The sequence below is a fragment of the Melanostigma gelatinosum genome (genome assembly GCF_949748355.1).
Source record: "Melanostigma gelatinosum genome assembly, chromosome: 8".
In the NCBI taxonomy this organism is placed as follows: domain Eukaryota; kingdom Metazoa; phylum Chordata; class Actinopteri; order Perciformes; family Zoarcidae; genus Melanostigma; species Melanostigma gelatinosum.
Genome location: NC_136641.1, coordinates 20,252,891 through 20,273,070, shown reverse-complemented (window position 1 = coordinate 20,273,070; position 20,180 = coordinate 20,252,891). Strand labels below are relative to the sequence as shown.

General features: G+C 41.1%; 3 protein-coding genes across 4 annotated transcripts; 2 read left to right on the top strand and 1 right to left on the bottom strand.

Moving 5' to 3' along the window:
- The first annotated feature begins 81 nt into the window (after positions 1-81).
- On the top strand, positions 82-8,177 carry ints11 (integrator complex subunit 11). Of its 2 annotated transcripts, XR_013772166.1 has the most exons (18): positions 82-242; positions 531-628; positions 1,157-1,230; positions 1,325-1,553; positions 1,663-1,761; positions 1,842-1,876; positions 1,961-2,099; positions 2,224-2,288; positions 2,561-2,750; positions 2,826-2,909; positions 2,995-3,084; positions 3,997-4,159; positions 4,288-4,398; positions 5,207-5,268; positions 5,386-5,528; positions 5,880-6,009; positions 7,785-7,902; positions 8,004-8,177. XR_013772166.1 is itself a non-coding variant. In XM_079273269.1 (17 exons), the coding sequence occupies exons 1-17, from the start codon at positions 215-217 to the stop codon at positions 7,848-7,850; spliced, it is 1,806 nt and encodes a 601-aa protein (XP_079129395.1). In that variant the 5' UTR covers positions 82-214; the 3' UTR covers positions 7,851-8,177. The 2 variants fall into 2 exon arrangements, 1 of the variants encoding a protein (XP_079129395.1); XM_079273269.1 differs by having other exon boundaries at positions 7,785-8,177.
- Positions 8,178-8,246: 69 nt separating this feature from the next.
- On the bottom strand, positions 8,247-9,779 carry LOC306781484 (lysophosphatidic acid receptor 6; the record flags this gene model as incomplete). The annotated part of the gene is made up of 2 exons (XM_079274359.1): positions 9,669-9,779; positions 8,247-9,289 (listed from the first exon to the last, which is right to left on the bottom strand). The coding sequence occupies exon 2, from the start codon at positions 9,213-9,215 to the stop codon at positions 8,247-8,249; it is 969 nt and encodes a 322-aa protein (XP_079130485.1). The 5' UTR covers positions 9,216-9,289; positions 9,669-9,779.
- Positions 9,780-10,479: 700 nt separating this feature from the next.
- Positions 10,480-14,086, top strand: LOC306781361 (PHD and RING finger domain-containing protein 1-like). Its single transcript, XM_079274187.1, has 7 exons — positions 10,480-10,936; positions 11,572-11,655; positions 11,753-11,886; positions 12,089-12,180; positions 12,391-12,578; positions 13,674-13,764; positions 13,857-14,086. Exons 1-6 carry the CDS (start codon positions 10,787-10,789, stop codon positions 13,746-13,748), a joined length of 723 nt encoding a protein of 240 aa, XP_079130313.1. The 5' UTR covers positions 10,480-10,786; the 3' UTR covers positions 13,749-13,764; positions 13,857-14,086.
- Positions 14,087-20,180: the final 6,094 nt, after the last annotated feature.

The window sequence follows — 20,180 nt, the reverse complement described above, 5'->3', positions numbered from 1 at the left end:
AAGTCTTGTGACATGGTTTGCAGAAAGGTGTTTTATTGTGAAAGTGCTGCCCGGAAGTGTGCACCTAGACTCTGGAGTCGGTACTAGAAATGACCCACATGTATGTGGACAATAAACACATCTTTGTGAACAAGGTGTTGTACATCGGAAGCAGACCGGCCTCCTCGGCTAACTGGGTGTCATTTTTCTATCTTCAACATCAGGCTGAGAAAACATGCCTGAAATAAAAGTAACACCACTGGGTGAGTAACGGTAACGCCACAGTAGGACGTTAGCATCCTGCTATGCTAGTTCCGTCAACAATAAATGAGTATAACTTTTTGACGGTATATATTCGCTACAATGTCTGGCGCTCTTTGAGCAGTAATAACTTGTGTATTTTCTGTTGTGATGGTCAAAGACACCTTGTAAGTTTCACCCGTCACTGCCAGCAGCTGTTATTTTAGCAGGCGAGGCTAACTTAGTGGCGCATTTACTGTGTGTTTTGTTTTTTTAAAGCTTCCTCTCAACTTCACTGTTCCCTCTCCAAGGTGCTGGACAGGACGTCGGCCGCAGCTGCATCCTCGTCTCTATCGGAGGCAAAAACATAATGCTAGATTGTGGGATGCACATGGGATACAATGATGATGTAAGTCAACTAGCTTGTATTTCAAAAGACAAATATCCTGGTCAGATAAACAGCAACATAAACATACATTTTAAAACGAGTTAGCTAACACAAGCAAGTTGTTGTGCACTAAGTTGAAGCCTGACATAAAACCTTAGATTTTTGCCCCTTAATCATGATAACAACAAAGACAGCTGTGTCTGATTACAGAAATCATTACATTTCATGAAAGTTGTGCCATGCAGATTTAATTCTAACAGAATCATCCTATAAGGATGCTCATTGTACAATCTCCACATACACCCATCTCTCGTTTCATAAATGTTTTTAAACACCTGCACTTTCATCACCAGGTGGTTGTTTTAAGGGGTTTTGTTGGCCTGGCTAACCATAGTTTTGACATTAGAGTCTTTATAGTCTTGTTTTGAATGTATTAGCCTCAAAACCTATTTTTAAGACATATTATGAGTTTCATATGATTTGGACCTTGTAGAGGAGATAAATTACAGTCTAATCCCAATCAAACACAAATCTGTGTTGTCATTGCAGAGACGTTTCCCAGACTTTTCTTACATAACCCAGAATGGGCGTCTGACTGATTTTCTGGACTGTGTAATCATCAGGTTTGTTGTGTAATTTCTCTCTCACCAATATGGATAGAATCAATAAAACAATCCGGTGTTGTTTTTTTTACATGGCTACCTGTTCCTTTCTCAGCCATTTCCACTTGGACCACTGTGGCGCTCTGCCCTTCATGAGTGAGATGGTGGGCTATGATGGACCCATCTACATGACCCATCCCACCAAGGCCATCTGTCCCATTTTGCTGGAGGACTTCCGGAAGATCACCGTCGACAAAAAGGGAGAAACCAACTTCTTCACCTCGCAGATGATCAAGGACTGCATGAAGAAAGTGGTACCTTTGAACCTGCACCAAACCGTCCAGGTGCAGTGCTCATGTCATTTTTGAAGATATCCGTCGATTAATCATTTAGGCACCAGCTGCTCGTCTCTTTTGATGGCAAATCAAGCTGTTTCTGTTGTGCTGCTGGCAGGTGGATGATGAGCTGGAGATCAAGGCGTACTATGCAGGCCATGTCCTGGGAGCTGCCATGGTGCACATCAAAGTGGGATTAGAGTCTGTGGTCTACACGGTGAGTGTAAACAAGTCTGCACTGTATCATAGAGAGAATTTGACAGACAGGTTCTCAGAATAATGTCTTTTCATTTTTAGGGAGACTATAACATGACACCTGACAGGCATTTAGGGTAAGTGGCCTTTGCTGTATTTATTGATTATATGCTGGAGTTTATGCCTACAGTCTCTTCATCCTTGTGTTTGTATATTTGCAGTGCGGCGTGGATCGACAAGTGCCGTCCAGACATGCTCATCTCAGAGTCTACATATGCCACCACCATCCGGGACTCAAAGAGATGCAGAGAGAGGGACTTTTTGAAGAAAGTGCATGAAAGCATAGAAAGAGGAGGAAAGGTAATTTTCAGAGTTACCGGTAGTGGAATTTCTGTGTTTTGGGGTGTTTACTTTCCGTCTTATATTGCATCACGGAGAGAAAGTTTGGGATTATTTTCAAATTTTAGTTTTCTCATCTTTTCAGGTTCTCATTCCAGTTTTTGCGCTCGGAAGAGCACAAGAACTCTGCATCCTGTTGGAAACATTTTGGTAGGTTTGTTCTTCAAAAGAAGTGAAATTCACATAAGCTGTCAGATATTACCTTAAACATCAGTGTTTGTGGCTGTAAATCTTATTAAAAGATATAAATAAGACAGCAAAGATGATAGTGAAAGTGATGTGTGGAGATAATCACTGGTCTATATATATATATATATATATATAGACCTTGATAGAACAATGGTGGTATTCTGTATCAGCTTTTTTATAATAAGTGCCGACTCATTGGACAGACACTCTAATCAGCTCCTCTCCTCAAACAGGGAGAGAATGAACCTAAAGGCCCCGATCTACTTCTCCACCGGGCTGACGGAGAAAGCTAATCATTATTACAAGCTTTTCATAACATGGACCAACCAGAAGATTCGAAAAACCTTTGTACAGAGAAACATGTTTGAATTTAAGCACATCAAGCCGTTTGATCGCTCCTACGCTGATAATCCTGGGCCGATGGTAAGTTGTTTCTTTTTCCTCCGATGTGTAAAAAGTTGAAATGGCAGTGAACTACAACAATGTGTGCACTTTCAGGTGGTGTTTGCCACACCAGGTATGCTGCATGCTGGCCAGTCTTTGCAAATCTTCAAGAAATGGGCTGGCCATGAGAAAAACATGGTGAGTCTCGAGGAGACAATAGAAGATGTTTTTTATGTTTTGTTTTTTTATTTAACAACTGAACAACTAGTTCTGCCTCTTCTAGGTAATAATGCCTGGGTATTGTGTACAAGGAACAATCGGTCACAAGATCCTAAATGGGCAGAGGAAACTGGAAATGGAAGGGAGATCAACGGTAAGAGTTTTAAATTCCCCCTTCATCTCTGTCAGTTATGGGATCACACTTTATTTTGTGGGTTGAACTATTTTTTTCAGCTCTGCAGATAAAGTAACTTCATCTTGTTATCCAACTTGTTGGCCAACTCTGAAGTTAGCATCGCACTGGTTCCCTCCACAAAAAGCCAAAGGGACTTTTCAATATAATTTTGGATTATTGCAGAAAATAAACTCTGCGGAAAACAAAGGTTTATGATACGAACACATTCTGTTCATTAAGATGATCTTCACAAACGAAGACCAGTTTTATGGTTTTTGAAGCATAAATGCAATTGGCAGAAGTAAAAAGCTTAAGTTAGGCTATAAACAAACTACACCTCGGCCGCATAATTTCACATCAACACCACGAAGTCAAAGGCGGATTACAGTTCGGCGTGATGATCTTTAGTACCGGTACTCTCGTTTAGCCACTTGTTAGCATACTTTTTTAAAAACACATAAAAGCTGCAAAATTCACGAGTGGGTTGGGTTATTTACTGACGTATTTTACGTCGTAGAACAAAATGTTAAAATCTCCACCGCTTCTGTTAACCACAGACCTTATGTCTGGCATCTAACCAAAAAAACATTCAAGGACTCCATTGACTTCGAGACGAGGGAGTGCAAAAATGCCGACTCATTTCCGGGTTTTAGGACTCATTCCTGCAGCACTCTATTACTGAGATTTAGACAGTCTCACTAGTTTGTTTTCACTTGCTTTCAGTCTATGCGAAGATAAGATAAGAAGATAATTGTCTCCATATTTAATGAAACTATGAGTGAGAGAGTTCTCATCTAACTCTCAGCAAGAAAGCCAATAAGTGTGTTTCCCAAGAAATCAAACTACTCCTTTAACAATACCCATTGACTTCATTTTCTATGATTCTTCCAGTTGGAGGTGAAGCTACAGGTGGAGTACATGTCCTTCAGTGCCCATGCCGATGCCAAGGGCATCATGCAGCTCATTCGCATGGCTGAGCCTCGAAACATGCTGCTGGTACACGGGGAGGCGGTGAAGATGGAGTTCCTCAAGGGCAAGATTGAACAGGAGTTCAGTAAGTGCATCTCCATCCACATCGATAATGTTAGGCCCGTTAAAAGTCATTGCTAAAGGTTTGCATGCCCACAGTAGGATAAGGAGAAGGCGTTGTCAGTGCTGTTAATGTTGTTGTTTTAATGGCAGGCATAGATTGCCACATGCCAGCCAACGGAGAGACAGTGACTGTGACTACAAATCCCAGCGTGCCTGTGGATATCTCACTCAACCTGCTCAAGCGAGAGATGGCTCTCGGAGGTACGTTTTGTTGATTGTTAAGGAATTAGTTTGTTTTAATTCACAACCTAAGGAGTAATAAAATGGCACAAAGTTTTGTCTTTGGTCACGATGGCTTCCAGGGTGCCTACGCTGTTTGGCTTTCAGAATTCTGTTTGTTCCTGACATTTGATGAAGACTGAAGTGTTTTTTCAGAGTGGTGTACACGGCCCGTGTCACCTAAATGTCACAACCCAAATTGGCAAATGTCATGTATGTGAGATGATGGACTGTAAAACTGATAAGAAATGAGAAGTGTCACCTATCAGGAAAGTACAACCATGGTTTTCCATCCTCTTTCTTGACTTTTTGTCTAGTTTCAGAATCAGAACCGTTTATTTTGCAAGGTATGTTGTCTGAAGATTCTGACTTGTGTATGATTTATTGTGGCTATGCAGGCACAGTAATAAAGTTGTTTGATAAAATACACCGTCTGGGCAAAAATCACAAACACCTTACGCCCCAAATTTGAAAATAATATCAGACTAATGTTGGTTATATCGACCAAAAATGTTTTCAGTTCTACAATGTCTGAAACATTTAAAGTATAATACAAACCACTTCAAACCGCCGACCATTCATAACTGTTCGGACTTCTTCCTGACGATGAGTAGTACAGCGGGTTGCCAGATCGTCAGGTCAAGTATCTGCTCTTTCTTCATAACAACCTGCTGAGATCTGTGAAAATATTGGCAGGGACAATCAGCAGCCCCCAAATCTATGCCGAAGACTTCTATCTGTTTATTTTCTTGTTTATTTATTTATGTTCTAAACCATTCTTGTGTTGAAGGGCCGCTTCCTGATCCCAAAAAGCCCCGTACCATGCATGGAACCCTGATCATGAAAGAAAACGTAAGTCCAAATACTTCTTTAAGTCTGTCGCTGTTTTAGACTTTCTAAATACTTGTGTGACCTGCAGTCTAGTGGCAGATGATGGTGCAAGTCCTCGTTGTCTTTCCCTGAGCACAGAGTCTGAAGCTGGTGTCGTCGGAGCAGGCCCTGAAGGAGCTGGGCCTCAACGAACATCAGTTACGCTTCACCTGCCGCGTGCAGCTCCAGGACCCGCACAGCGACTCCGACACGCTTCACAGAATCTACGCACACCTCAAGAGGTGAGAGCAGCGCTGCAGGAGGAGGAGATTCACCGGTCCTCCTGCGTCCACTTTCTAATCTACTATCGCCTACACCCGCCACTTTCTCGACCTTCCTCCATTGTCCGTTTGTTTGTGTGTCTAGTTTATTTTCAATTCTTTCATTATATTTGTGATATATTTCAGGATATGCAGTACGGAATGTGTTCCGTACTGAATTCAGATATTTGATCTTATCTCCTTTAATCCTGGATGCTTGTGGTGTGATAGATGAGATAAAGCGTATGTGTCATGTTTCATCTCCTGCATTTTCTGACATGTAAGATAACATCTATTATAAACCCTCGTTTGTTTTGCATTTGTCTGCTTCAGCGTGTTGAAAGGCTACACCATCCAGCACCTCCCCGATGGTACAGTCATGGTGGAGTCCATCGTCATCAAAGTCTCCTCCTCTGCTGAAGACGCCAACACCAAGGTCCTGCTGCTTTCCTGGAGTTATCAGGTAAAATATGTTCAGCGTCGAAATGGTCTTTTAAAATCTTTGGTTTCATAAATAGTCTCAGATAGTGACCATCACACCACCGTACAACCTCGCTAACCACAGGCATATCCGAAGACTCAGTTCTGTGAAACTTTCAACATCTGCGTCATCTGTTAATGTCAAAAACGGAAGTGTGAATAAGGCACAACCCTGTGGGGATATATATATCAGTCTTGCGTGAGTTTTTGTGCCCTCGAGGTGCTTATTGAGACAGCTGAGCAGCAGTGGCTGCTGCATCATCCAGCCCTCCGGACAAATAGCAACGGGTCAAGTAGACCCACAGAGTCCATATTTATGTAGGATATTTGCATTGTCAATAAAAGCAGGTATCTAGTAACTAAGATTATATGTGCAAAAAGTTAGGGCAAAATATGCTTCCTGCTCTTTTAAATGAATGAGTGATGATTAAAACTCTGCCAGCCCACACTACTTCCTGTCCCAGATCCTTTTCGCCGCAGCACGCGAGTGCATTTGTTTCGGGTAAAACCTGGTCGGACCGTACCGCTTGCAAAATATCAGTGAAACAATGTGCATATGCCCTAACGGTCCTGAAAAAAGGTTGATCAAGAAGTAAAAACGTATGTGGGCAGACAGTATGAGAGTAGGAGCTTTGAATTACATGTAGAAGGTGGGGAAACCTTCCTGTTGTCACTGCGCAATGGAAGGTGAGTGGTTGCTGTGGCTTCCGTGCAAAGCACAAAGGGTAAAATATAAACCGAATACTTATGACCATGTGATATTTCAGTTATTCTTTTTTTAATAAATCTGCAAATATTTCTACATTTCTGTTTTTTTCTGTCAAGATTGGGTGCTGAGTGTACATTAATGAGAAATAAAATGAACTTTTTTGATTTTAGCAAATGGCTGCTATGAAACAAAGAGTGAAAAATTTAAAGGGGTCTGAATACTTTCCGTACCCACTGTAAACGTGTAGGGAATTTCTGCCTCTTTGTCAGATCTTTTTCTGTCTTTAATTGTTTCAAAAAAGTCTTACAGCCACTAAATTCAACACCACAGTTTGAGATATAATCAGGTACTCGATAAGAACTTAAGTAATAAATTGTGGGTAATAAACCTTAATCTCTGTAAGCTTTAATGTAGATGGCACATCTTTAACATGTTATTCTTTTAAAAAGATTAAAATAAAGAAATATACAAGATACAACAATTCAAGTACGTAAATACATAACATACGAAAATGTACCTGTGGGAAAACTCAAAATAATTATTAAAAAACATTCATTATTTTCAGCTGATCAAATATAATATTTTTCTACCTTGTTATTTTATTGTAAACTGATTATCTTTGTTTTTTTAGACAAAACAAGCAGTTTTTCAGTATTTTCGGACATATTCTAGACCAAATAATTACTTGCGAATATAATCTGTTGATTAAACGATAATGGTTCGACTTTTCGACAATGCTTGCTCTTTTTTGTGGAATATCACATAGTTAACCTTTTTAGAGTGTAGGTAATACTGCGTGCAAAAACGAGGGGTTGCAAGTAGCAACTGCTTAATTTTAAGGTGTCATCAGGTAAAATTTGGGAACCGCAGTGACGTATGTCTATGAGTTACGATTGAAGTACTTTTTGTCAGTCCTCTTCTATTTGTCTATGTACTGATACCACTTTCGAGGTATCTGTGTTTATGTCAACATGTGTTAAAGTAAAAAATATGGTGCTTTGTCTTTCCTTCCAATGCTTCTGCTTTGACTTTATGTTTGTTTTTGTCAGGACGAGGACCTCGGCAGCTTCCTATCAACTCTGCTGAAAAAGGGGCTTCCATCTGGAATCTGCTGAAATATCTTTTGTTCCAAAACTACAAACATTTGAAGGAAAATTCCCACTAAAAGTAATTAATGTACTCTCACTCTTTTGAACCTGGATTTGTGGAGGCTGAAAACTGAGGATTACATATTTGTACCTGTAAACTTTGAATTTGCTCTCTTCTAGTGTTGGGATAGTGATCCTTATTGGCCCATTCTTCTTAAGTGATGTAGGAGACTCTGTCATGGACTCGTTTATCGACTGAACTGCACAAGATTAAGGAAAATAAGAAACTCAAAGTCTGATTCGTCCCTTTTATTTTGATGTACAAAGTCAGTTTCAATAAACACTTCTTTTTTTCTTTTTTTTTTACATAAACAATGACTCTTATGAGGAGATATATTTACAACATGCATACACCGTTACCCTTCAGCTCACTGCAATGGTATAGATACCCCTCCTTCTCCGGACTCTTCCCCACAGCCATGCCATCTTTAACTGCTTCCATTTGCAGTGGCTGGTGGTGATGTAGTAAAGCACGGGGTCCAGGCATGTGTTGAGGATGACGAGCGCCGTCGTGAACCGCCTGGCGTTGTAGATGGCGTTGGCCAAGTAGCAGCTCTGGATGACCTCCATCCGTCGAAGGAGGTGCAGCAGGTACACCACATGGTTGGGCAGGAAGCAGAGCAGCGTTATGGCCAGGATGGTGTAAATGACCCTCACGGCTTTTTGGGCTGTTTTAGTCCTTATCATGGAGATGCGCCTCGCAGCCAGCGGGTAACACACCAGGATGATCACGGAGGGCAGCAGGGAGCCAAAGATCAGGCACAGCAGGCTGTACACCGCCAAGCGCGTGTTCCACTCTCTCTTGGCGAAGTTCTCGAAGCAGCTGCGGCTTCCGGATCCGTCTGCGTTGGTTTCCAGGGGTCCCAGGAGGACAAAGACCAGCATAGCCACTACAATTACACACCAGAGCACCACACTCACAACCAGGGAGCACCAGGGGTTCCGCAGCCTCAAATAGCTGTGCGGGTGTACCGTGGCCATGTAGCGATCCACACAGATGCAAGTCATGAAGCAGATGCTCATGTAGATGTTGGCGAAGAACATAATACCAGTGACACGGCAAGCGACATCCCCAAACACCCAGTTGTTTCTGTTGAGGTGGTAGTGGATCTTGAAGGGCAACGTGCAGAGGATGACGATGTCTGCCAGAGCGAGATTGCTGATGTAAACACTGAAGGCTGTGCGGGGAGTGGTCCTGAAGGTGAAGACGAAGAGGGCAGACAGATTTCCCGGTAGACCTAAAACTAAAGCGAGGATGTAGACCGTTGGGAAGAAGTAGTACTGGTACTCTGCTGAGGGGGTACTGCAGTTGGCACCTGTCACATTCATCATTGCAGACGGAGTGTTTTGTCAAATGAAAGTCAGTGAGCGTAGGTTGATTCTCATAAACGCTGCTGCATCGGTTACTGTGAAAAACACAAACATGTTTCCATTCAGAGTTTTTCCACTTTCACTTTTTCACCACCTTTGACACAAATCTATTTTAGTCATTCTTTCTTTTCTTGTTTTCCAGAAGCTGACTACATTGTTCTGTATTGTTCAGGTTTCTGAACATAGGGAGGACATTTTAACACATAGTAAACAATTACTGACATGTATTTACTACTTTACATTTATTTTCAAAAACAGAAATAGTGACACTGATCACTTTTTAAAAACCATAAAAGTTACTTGAACTTACTGTAGCATTCACTTACAACTTTTCTGAAACATTAGATGAATATTAAATTATTTCCACAAACTAAACCTAGACTACACACAGTTGAAATTAAAAAAAACACTTACCAAGGTACTTCGCTTGAGTCCTTTGCTTGATCTCCAAATGCAGAAAGCTACACTGAATGGTGACAACACATGAGATAATGGCTTCGTTTTGTAGCGGCACATTGGTTGAACACCTCTCTGAATACAGTGAGCATGTACAATGCTGCTCTTTGCAAAGGCGTCTTAATTTCCTGTTTCAGTGTACTGTAGGAGTGGAGTTTAGAGAGGGGCAGGAAACCATAGCCCGATGACACTAGAATATGCACACAGTCTGCTTTTACGAGTGTATTCATAATTTGCGTAGCGTGACATAATCACACAAAATGCACATAGAGGTCAAGCATGCGTCACATTTTCTTTTGTTCTTCCAAGATTTACACACACTGTATGATTGCTAATTGTTAATGAAGTTATTGCAAGATATGACTATGGATCTTTTGTAAACAAAATAATATCTTGTGCACATAACATCCATATCTATGTCCTCCAGGAGCTCGTGCTTTCTGTAATGCTATGATATCGTGATATAATGATATTTGTCACAAATCCTGTTGCATTATTAATATAGCGTTGGTAATAGTATAGGTTGTTAATTTGTAGAAACATTTCAGATACTCTTCTCTCAAATGAGTTAGTAAAATTGTGACTCAATACATTTTGGTATGGTTTGGCTCCTACAAACTTAAATGTTAAAATTGTAGATGTGACGTGTTATTTTGAAAAAATAAGACCGGAAGTTGTTTGAGTACGGCGGAACATGGAGTGAATTAAAAAAAGTGGCAGTTAGATGCTTCGGTTTACAGGCGAATGATAATAATTTTATATAGCTAACGTTAGTTCATATGTGCTGTAACAGCTAGCTAAAAGGCACAACTAGTTGAAAGTGTATTACTCATAGACTGTAGCTATATAAGAAGGGATTACTAGCTACACGATCCTGTTGTGCTTGCCACCGACTAAGCGAACCTAGCTCGCTTAGCTAACGTTAGCTGTTATTATTTATCATCATGAACGGTAATGTAACGTTCATGCTCACACAAAAAAAATCTGATACAACAGTGTGGACTTGTGTTTACATTTTACTTTAGCGAGCGTCGTCACAGTAAACAGTAATTTTCTTGTCCAGTAATATTTAAAATATGGATGAGTCCACCGCGGTAAACGCAGCAGGTGGAGAGGCTGAAGATAAATGTTATATCTGTCTGAGCCCCTTTGAAAAGCAAATAATAGCCTCTCTGGAAAACTGCCAGCATGTCTTTTGCATTGATTGTATACTCCAGTGGTCCCAGGTAAACATACACTTCACCTGTCACTCCTGTCCAGCAAAATATGTCCTGTCTTTACCTCACTTACTTTTATCAGAATGATATGTATCTTAAAGTCTGCCAAGAAGGGGTAGCAATACCACTGGAAAGTTGACTTGTGCTTAAAAATAAGGCTAATTATCCCACCTTCATGGCTCACTGTTGTGCTGCAGTGACATATCAATCGTTCAACACCACGTCAAAAGACATTAGAGATTACAGCTGAATTAAGTGATTGACTCAGTAATTTTAATAATCAATTATCTCTTTCAATCAATTAAATGCCAAACGGTTATCTGCCTCCAACCTCTCAAATGTGAAGATCTGCTGCTTTTCTCTGTTTCGTATCATTGCACATGGAATATATTTGGGTCTTAGACTGTAATCTAAAGCTCTTGGATTTTGACACAATTAATGGATTAATTGAGGAAAGATGATGAAAATAATCATTAATTGCAGCACTTTTGCATATAATATATCTATGAGCCTTCACTTTGTCTACACCCTACCTTTTCTTTTCTCTGTACAGACTGTGAATCAAATTGTAAAACACTATTTTGTCAAAGCTGCAGGAGCATCACAGTTTTGTTGTACAAATGTTGCTCCGTCTTGACTCCCAGACAGCCAACACTTGTCCCGTGGATCGGATCAGTTTTGCTTTCATCCACCAGAGACGGTGTCCTGGAGGGCCGATCCAAAAGAAGGTGATTATTTTGCAGTGTCCTGAAGGAAGCTTTTTGAAACGTGTGGGAACATGTGGGCAGTGTTTGGGGGGCTAAACTGTTTGCATTGTTGCTGCAGATCAAAGTGAAGACAAAGAAAAGGGAAGATGATGATGAGGAAGAAGAAGAGGGGAGCAACACTGTTGTCTGCGAGGAATGTGGACGCAGCGACCGCAGGCACCGGCTGCTAGTGTGCATACACTGTGATTCAGGGTACGGCATTACAGTCCTATCGAGGGGGATGTTGGTCTTTCATTTTCACTACATACCGGTGTTTATTTCAGTCATCGCAGCAGCATTATATTCACTACAACAGTTAGTTGTACTGCACTGACTTTCACCACTCAAACTCCTTCAATCCCTGGTGGAAATATATGTTCAAGGTACTTAATCACAGTTGTACTTTTTGTTCCAGGTATCATATGGACTGCTTGACTCCGTCACTAAACACTGGCCCAGAAGGTGACTGGATTTGTACTGAGTGTGCGGTCACTCCCCAGCACACAGGTAAAGCCTAACTAAGTAGGTATCTGGCACCTTAAATACACACATAATTCTGTTATTATTTTGCAAATGAATTGATTGTGGAAATTGTAGCTGCCTCCTCCTTTAAAGGACCACACTAGTGTTTTTGTGTCCTTTCACCCACACTATGGATAAAATAAAGGAACATGTCTAAATTGTCTAAACACCTGACGTGAATGTGTCCCTGCACAGACGGCTCCGTGGTGGAGGATGAGATCAGTGATGGAGAACTGACGGACCTCCTAGCTGAAATAGATGAAACCTCTACTACCAGCAGTCGCCTTCGTCCCTCCACTGTCAGTCGTCCGAGCAGCTCCGCTGATCGACGACACAGTCGGAGGATCGAGAGCAGAGCCGCCGCCAATCCCCAAACTTCCTGGGTCAGTTGAACATCACACTGAGAGAGTAACATGTGTTTAAGTACCCCATGTGCATTATTCATTTAAGGTTACCTCAAGTAACTAGGGCAAAGGAAAATTCCTCAAGCCGTTATCAGATCCCCTCACTGTATGGGCACCGCTGTGGCATTGAACCACATTTCTTGCACATGTGCTGTTAGCAGTAATGCAGAAATCAATCAACCAACTGACACATGGTGCATCGTCTCTTGCTGCTGGTGTTTGTGGTTACTGTCTGAAACAAGCTTCTCTGCCCTCTTGGGTTCATCTGTGTGGGTTGCTGCATCTGCTCGTGTACAGTAGACATTGATTTATTGTAACTGCTGATAAGGATCAAAAGGCCACATAACCTTTGCTTCGTCTCACCACTGAGGGTCTCGTATCATCTTGCTCCATCAAGTGCTTTTTTAAGGTGGTAGAGTGCTGTCTTCAGGTGGCTGTAAGTGACCAAGTAATCTTCTAGTAGAGACAACGCTTTGTTTACTCACTCAAGGACATCCGTGTGAATGTTTTTCCTCTCCTAACAAAGACTTGAGCTCAAGCCCTCTGTGGATACTCTTCCAGCTGGGAGTCTTTTCTCAGTGGTGTGTCAGTGATTCGTTTTCAGGTCATACTCAAAGACTAACTGCTTATTTTCAGCCCAGGGGTTTTGAATACTTCTTAACGTAAAATAATAATAAAAATAGGAATGGTTTGATCTGATACGCTGAGTCAATAGGGCAATAATGACCGTATCAGCCAGATACGAGTCTTTCTCAGTGTCACAATGAAAGTCAGTGTTTCTGAAATTTCATTCCTTTTGCAGCATATAAAACATAAACACAAGAAAAAGACAGTTTAAGACATTAAAAGTGCTATACTATACACCCAATACATAAAAAAGTAGATAAAAGGAAAGACAAAGTGCAGCACATGGTGCATTATTATAATTTGATTGCACAACATGTTGCACCTCATTTTCGGTAACCTTAAATATGTAGTACGTACAAAAACAAAATTCAGTTGATTCAGTTGACAACCTACCATAACATTGGTGTTAATCTCCATAAATGATCTGTTTTCTGTTCTTGTTCCCAGCATGTACCTAGATACCTGTTACGGGCAACAAAGCCTGCAGTTACAGCAGTTGAAGTAGCTGCACTTCCTCAGTGACACCAGCAGTGCTGTGGTCAGTAAGTTACTGTTTGTTCACTTCCCCTTAGCTTCAAGAGTCTCTACATTATTTCATATTCAACATCATCTGTTTGATGTGTTTCACAGAGTTAAAGACAAGAAGGAAGCGTTCTACGTGAGCTCCTGACACCAAGAGGAGAGTTGTTGTTCAGTGTGTATCATCACTTCCTGATGAACACCTGTCATACATTACCACATGGTGGCAGCAGTGTGTTATAGACATGAACCTGACCAGAGGAAGAAGTTAAGAAGTTGTTTATTTTAGTAATACTGTTCCATCTTAAATTTAATGTTTTTGTTTTACTTGTGTTAAAAGATAAGCCTGACATTCTATACTTTTCATAACTGTCAATAAATCCCATGAAAATACCATTTTCCGCCTCTCAGTAATGTATAACTAGCCGACCCGTTCTGTAGCATTCGGTCCATTAGTTACTACCGAAGAGGTAAATAGACAGGAGTAAATAGTGCATCTATTTTAAGTGTAGGATTAATACTCATTGGGTGCTATAGTGAGTATTTATGGCATCAGGATGGAGAATGTGGGATTAAGCCAAACTAAACTGCTGTGTGTGTGTGTGTGTGTGTGTGTGTGTGTGTGTGTGTGTGTGTGTGTGTGTGTGTGTGTGTGTGTGTGTTCATGTAAATGAAGCGACCCACTGCAACATTGTGGCTCACCACCAACCACTACGACTAATGTACGACCTGCTGTACCTCTTCGGCCAAAGCCACTCACTTTTTAAATTGATCTTTTTTTAATCCGATTTTTTGTTGTATAATTCAATATGAACTTAATTAACTGCTTTGTAAAATTAGTTTCTTCAGAGTAAGCCACCTCCAGTCTACAAAATACACAATCACATGTTGATATGTCCGAAGTAGAAGCTGAATGCAAGCATTTACAATAACACATCTTTTTAAATACTACATTTTAGAAACATGACTAAGAGTCTACAGCCACTCTCAGCTCTGAGAAGCTGTACATCCAGCGATACTTTGAGCTGAATGCTAGCTTCAGCATGCACCTTTTATTACAATACTTTCTAATGCTAACATTAGGTATTAACCATGCTCACAATCTTAGTTCAGCATTTTAGCATGCTAATATTAAGGAGCACTATAAGCATTAATTACAGCTGAGGCTGGAGGTAATATCAGCTTTACAGAAATATCATAATGGCGGTTGAACATTAATGTCTTTTACAAATTCCAATCAATCAATATCTCAATACATCAAACCTTTTGTGTCAATCCATTCAGTCGATGTGGAGATATTTTAATAGATAAGGGAAAACTCTGACCTGCTGGTGACACTGATATAAAAGTAAGGGAGTCCCCAACATCAGTAGGACTCATCCTCTGGGGAACATGAATGTACAAACTTTAATAGCAATCCATCAAATAGCGCTGGAGATATTCCAATGTGGACCTCTACTCTTCTGGCTCCTCTACTCTTCTGCAGGATTTCCTCATCCCTCCTCCCGCAAGCCCTGAGCCATCGCCTAGCAACACCAGCCTTTAGTCTCATTTCTCAGGATCTTGTTCAGCCGAACCCGAAGGTCTGTTGTTTCTGGTCATCTGATATAAAATCCCTCCTTTGATGTCCAAAATCAATTGTCTGTTGAATCAGACTGCCTTAAAAATCAGAACCAGTTTCTGAGAGATGCAAGTAATCCTTCCACCAAAATAACTCAGATTTTACAGTTCAGGGTATTATAGCTCATATGTATCAACGTTGATCTGTGTGTATATGTATGTGTGTGTGTGTGTGTGTGTTTTATTAAAAGCGTGTGTTATGATTCAGTGGTACTTAAGCCTGCAGCTCATCTTGCCCTACTTTTGCCCTCAAAACAATGGGCACAGTAAAAACAAATGTTCACCTTCGTCGGCCAGATGTGTTTGCTGAGCAAAATTGTTAAAATGAACAAAAATGTCCAAAACAAGTTGATACAAAAAAGCCCTCAGTTCCTTGTTTGTTGGTTTATCTCATGGCGATCACCTTTACGATCACCAGAGAGCAGTTACTCGTCGCTACTGTGTTTTACTTATTTGGGAGGAAATATGCTTAATCTCTACACTCTTGTGTCCGTTGAATATGATGCCAAAGCCAGGAGATGGTTCATTTAGCTTAGCATAAATACTGCCAACAGGGGAAACAGCTATACCCTGTCCACATGTAAAATAAAATTGGCCTATACCTGTTCCTCTAAAGCTCATTAATGAACACATAAAAAAACTATTGTCGAGCTAACAGAGTGACACAGGCTTCCTGAATAGTACTTTCCTTTGTTGCTGTTCCAGCTTTGACCCAGTACTCACCCATATCCTTCATGGAGATCCTGTCACAGTTTCCCTCACAGGAATCACTGACGGGAACAACATACTGCAGAGTGGATGAGGAGCTGGGCCAGTGGGTGTAAAGCTTGTGACTCCTGTAAGTAATTAGGCTCAATCTAACACGATTAACACACAAGAGACGAGGTCAAAACTTCTAATAACTCGCTGAGAGTCTGTTTATTAGTAAAGTGTGTTCTCAAAGATTGACATGCTATATGTGACCTGATATGGTGCTAATGAGTGGTTCACAAATACAGAATTTGTTGTGCATTCATTTTTCCACACGTGAATTCCCTAAATGTGTTTTATTCACCTGTGCTGTAAGAAAAACATGGTGAGACTTTAAAGAGATAGTTTGACTTTTGGAGAAATACGTTGAGAAGATCAATACCACTCTCATGTTTGTACGCGGAATATGAAGCTGAAGTCAGGACACAATACGCTTAGCTGAGCTCGAAGCGCGGGGGAAACAATCAGCCTGACGCCGTCCAAAAGTAAAACACTTTTAATATGTCAAGATCCTGAATTTAACTCATGAACAGTTTCTGTTAGCATTACAGCTTAACAGAGCCACACACATGGCTGTAGCTGTTTCCCCATCCATTCTTTATGCTAAGCTAAGCTAACCACATGCTGGCTTTAGTTCATATTATTCATGAAATGTATCATTCTGCTCATTTCTCAGAAAGAAGGGTATTTTGAGTATTTCCCAAAAATGTTGACCTATTCCTTTAATGAAGTCTTTGGTTTTCTTGTGTATCGTAGACCTTGTATGTTTTAAATGGGTAATATGGGTTCTGCATTTATGTAAGACCATCTACTTTTTGGAGAACCATTAAAACATACAGCTGAATTAAAAGCATGGACCCCCTCCACCTCCACCCTTAAGTTATTTTGCTGATGCAGTGGAACTGATGCTGGAAGTTGTAACACCCCCAGCAGCGATGCGTACAGCTGCAGAGGCAGAGAGGCACTTTGGCTTAGAGACATTAGTTACACTGGCAAACTTTGGCGGGGCTGCTAAATAAGTCAGCAGTGATGTTAGCATGACAGCAAATAGCTTCTGGTGAAAGGGGGGTTTCAAACCCAGAGAGGTCATGTATCATGGGCTTTTGTATGTGATCCAGTGTACAGAACGAGAATATGATTTATTAAAACGAGTATTATCACAACATGCGCTATCCTTTAGTTCAGTGGTTCGCAACGTCTTTGCTTTGACACTTGTCTACTTGTGACCCCTTCTCACTGATGTCGACTATAAGTCTCCTGGTTATGACCAGTTCCACCAAAGACCTTGTTTTATTTGAGTGTAAAGCAAAGATTTGGTGCGGCAGACATTGGTTTTTTTATGCTTTCCGATCCAGTTTATCATCTTGTCACCCTCTGTTTGTTTCCCGACCCCCACACTGGGAACCACAATTAACTATTTTAAAGCTCACTAGTTAACATCTCATTTGTCTAATCCGTATATGTATTCTCCTCCTTTAACTGTAGAGAAGTCTGCAGAGCTCTGTCCAAAGCATAAACAGTATTTCACAAATACTACAATACCATGATGATCATTATAGTATGTTCTTTATACTTCCATCTTCTAAGTACACTTAGTTCATGCACACACATCGCCACGAGAGTGAGTACAGCAGTCCGATGTCAAGATTAAAATTGATTTGAAATAGAAGAGCATGGAAGACATGCCTCATTGGTAGTGTCTTGAGCATTGCACCTGCAGTCAGAAGGGATAACATTACAAGCGGTGTGCTCAGCAGTGCAACTCGCAGCTCTCTCCAGCAGCCCAAAGAGGGGAGCAAAAGTAGGTCATCCTCCCAGAGACCCACATGTCTCTCTCTCTCTCTCGCTCTCTCTCGCTGTGATTCCACACTGCAGCAGTGCTTGTGTCTTCCATGAGAGGGAGCAAAGATGGGAGTCGACAGCTCCCGTCCTACTTATGTTTTCCTGCACAAAGGCAGACCAGCCTCATCTCTGCTGCTGTGAGATGCCACTCAGAAGACAAAAGCAGCAGGAGGGGAAAAGTCTGATATGATAGGCAGTATCGACTGCAAATCATCTCGCTGTCAATCACCCAATTCCGTTCATCATCATCATGACTCAGAATCTGCCCCAAAAACCTCACAGAGTCTCAAATCTTAAAGCAATTGTTCGATGTTTTGGGAAATACAATTGTGCGCTTTCTTGCTGAAATTTAGAAGAGTAAGTTGATATCACACTGTCATATCTGGCTATTGAATATTAAGCAACAGTGAGCAGCAGGCTATCTTAGCTTAGCATAAAGACTGGAACAAGGGGAAACAGCTAGCCTGGCTCTTGCTGAAAGTAACAAAAGGCTGTTTTCTATCTGAATGTCCATTTAGGCACAGTGGTGTTTTGAACTAAATGCTAATGTTATCCTGTGAATTTGCTTAAAAGGACAATTGCTAACATGCTGATGTTTAGCAGGTGTACCATGTTCACCATCTTAGTTTAGCGTGTTAGCATGCCAACATTTGCTAGCACTAAACACAAGGTACAGCTGAGGCGGATGGGAATGTTTTTAGTTCTGCAAGTATTTGGCCATAAATCAAAGTATTGGATATTTTAAAGAAAAACTGACCTGGCGATAGCAATCGATAAAAAGCTAAGGGATCACCAAAGTTATTACAATGCATGCTAAAGGGAAACATAGACGTCTGTACCTATGATTGAATGTGCTGCTGCAATGGAATCTAGAACGGTATACATTATATGCATGTTGCAAAGTCTGCTCTGAAGTGTCTCCAGCAGTGTGCACTTTCAGATCAGCCAACTGCTGACTCAACACCTTCATAAAGAAGCAGAAAGTGCTTTCATCTCGGATTAGGTTAAGGAACCAGAGAGAAACAGAGAGGAAGAGGGGGGGGGGGGGGTGGGGGGGGGGGGGGTGGAGAAAAAGACTGAGGTGCCGTTTTAGTCCGTTTTAGTGACGTTCTTGCAATTCGTCCTGAGGGGAAAATGAATGTATGCACTCATTCCAATTCATCAAGCAGTTGTTGGGACATATTTCTCTCAGAACTAAATATCATCCTCATGGTGGCCCTAGAGGAAAAATAAGGGGATCACCGATATCAGTTAGGTTGCATCGGGGAAGCATGAATGTCTCTATAACATTTCATGGCAATCCATCCCATAGACATTGAGATGTTTTGGTCCGGCCCAAAGTGGTTGACCAACAAACCGACATCGCCATCCCTTGAGCCACGACACAAGCATTTTAACACAACAAACCACTCCAACAGCTGTATTTGTCCTCTGAGATTCAGTTGTGTCAGACACCTCTGCTGACTGCTGGGAGTGGATGAGATCATCTCCATTCTTGGCCTGAGCCGCATCCTTTTCAAAGCCGGGATCGGAAGGAACAATGACGCTCCATGGAAGCCGGCAGTGAAATCCCAAGCAGGAGCTCTTTCTCCAAGCTTTCCCATTTGCTGTGAATTAATAATAGCCTTGCTGTAGGAAATTGATGCACTTAAGATACCCTCATTTAAATGCGGCATGGGAAAGTAGATAGATATAGCAACCCTCTAACGTGTTTAAGGTTTCTTTAAAGTGTTTAAGAATCAAGCAAAAGTTTCAGAGTCAGGCTTTTACATTAATTACATTTTCCCAGCTTTCCCAACAGTAAGACAGGATGATCTGATATGGAAAACATACCATCAGAGGTGTGACAAATATGAGAGGGATGAATTTGACTGTTCGGAGCTGTCTCTGTGTGAAGAAATCAAAGTGAAGCCACATGGCCGTCTGTTATTCACTGCTTTGAGTTAACACCCCAGAGAGGATAACATATCAGACTTCACCAATGAGTATGTAGCTGTTATTAAAAATGATTTTGTTTAGTTAGTAGTCTGTTAGTTTAACAACAGAAATGAGAGTGACCGTGGTTATCAGCACAGCAAATAGTTTTACCCGTATTGGCTGAAACTTTTCTTTTTGCTGTCGCAGTAGAAAACAATGAAAAACGACTGAATCTGAGGAGGAAATATCATTTTAGGATGAGATTATTGCACATGTCGTATTCATTCAAATTAGAAGTGTACTCAT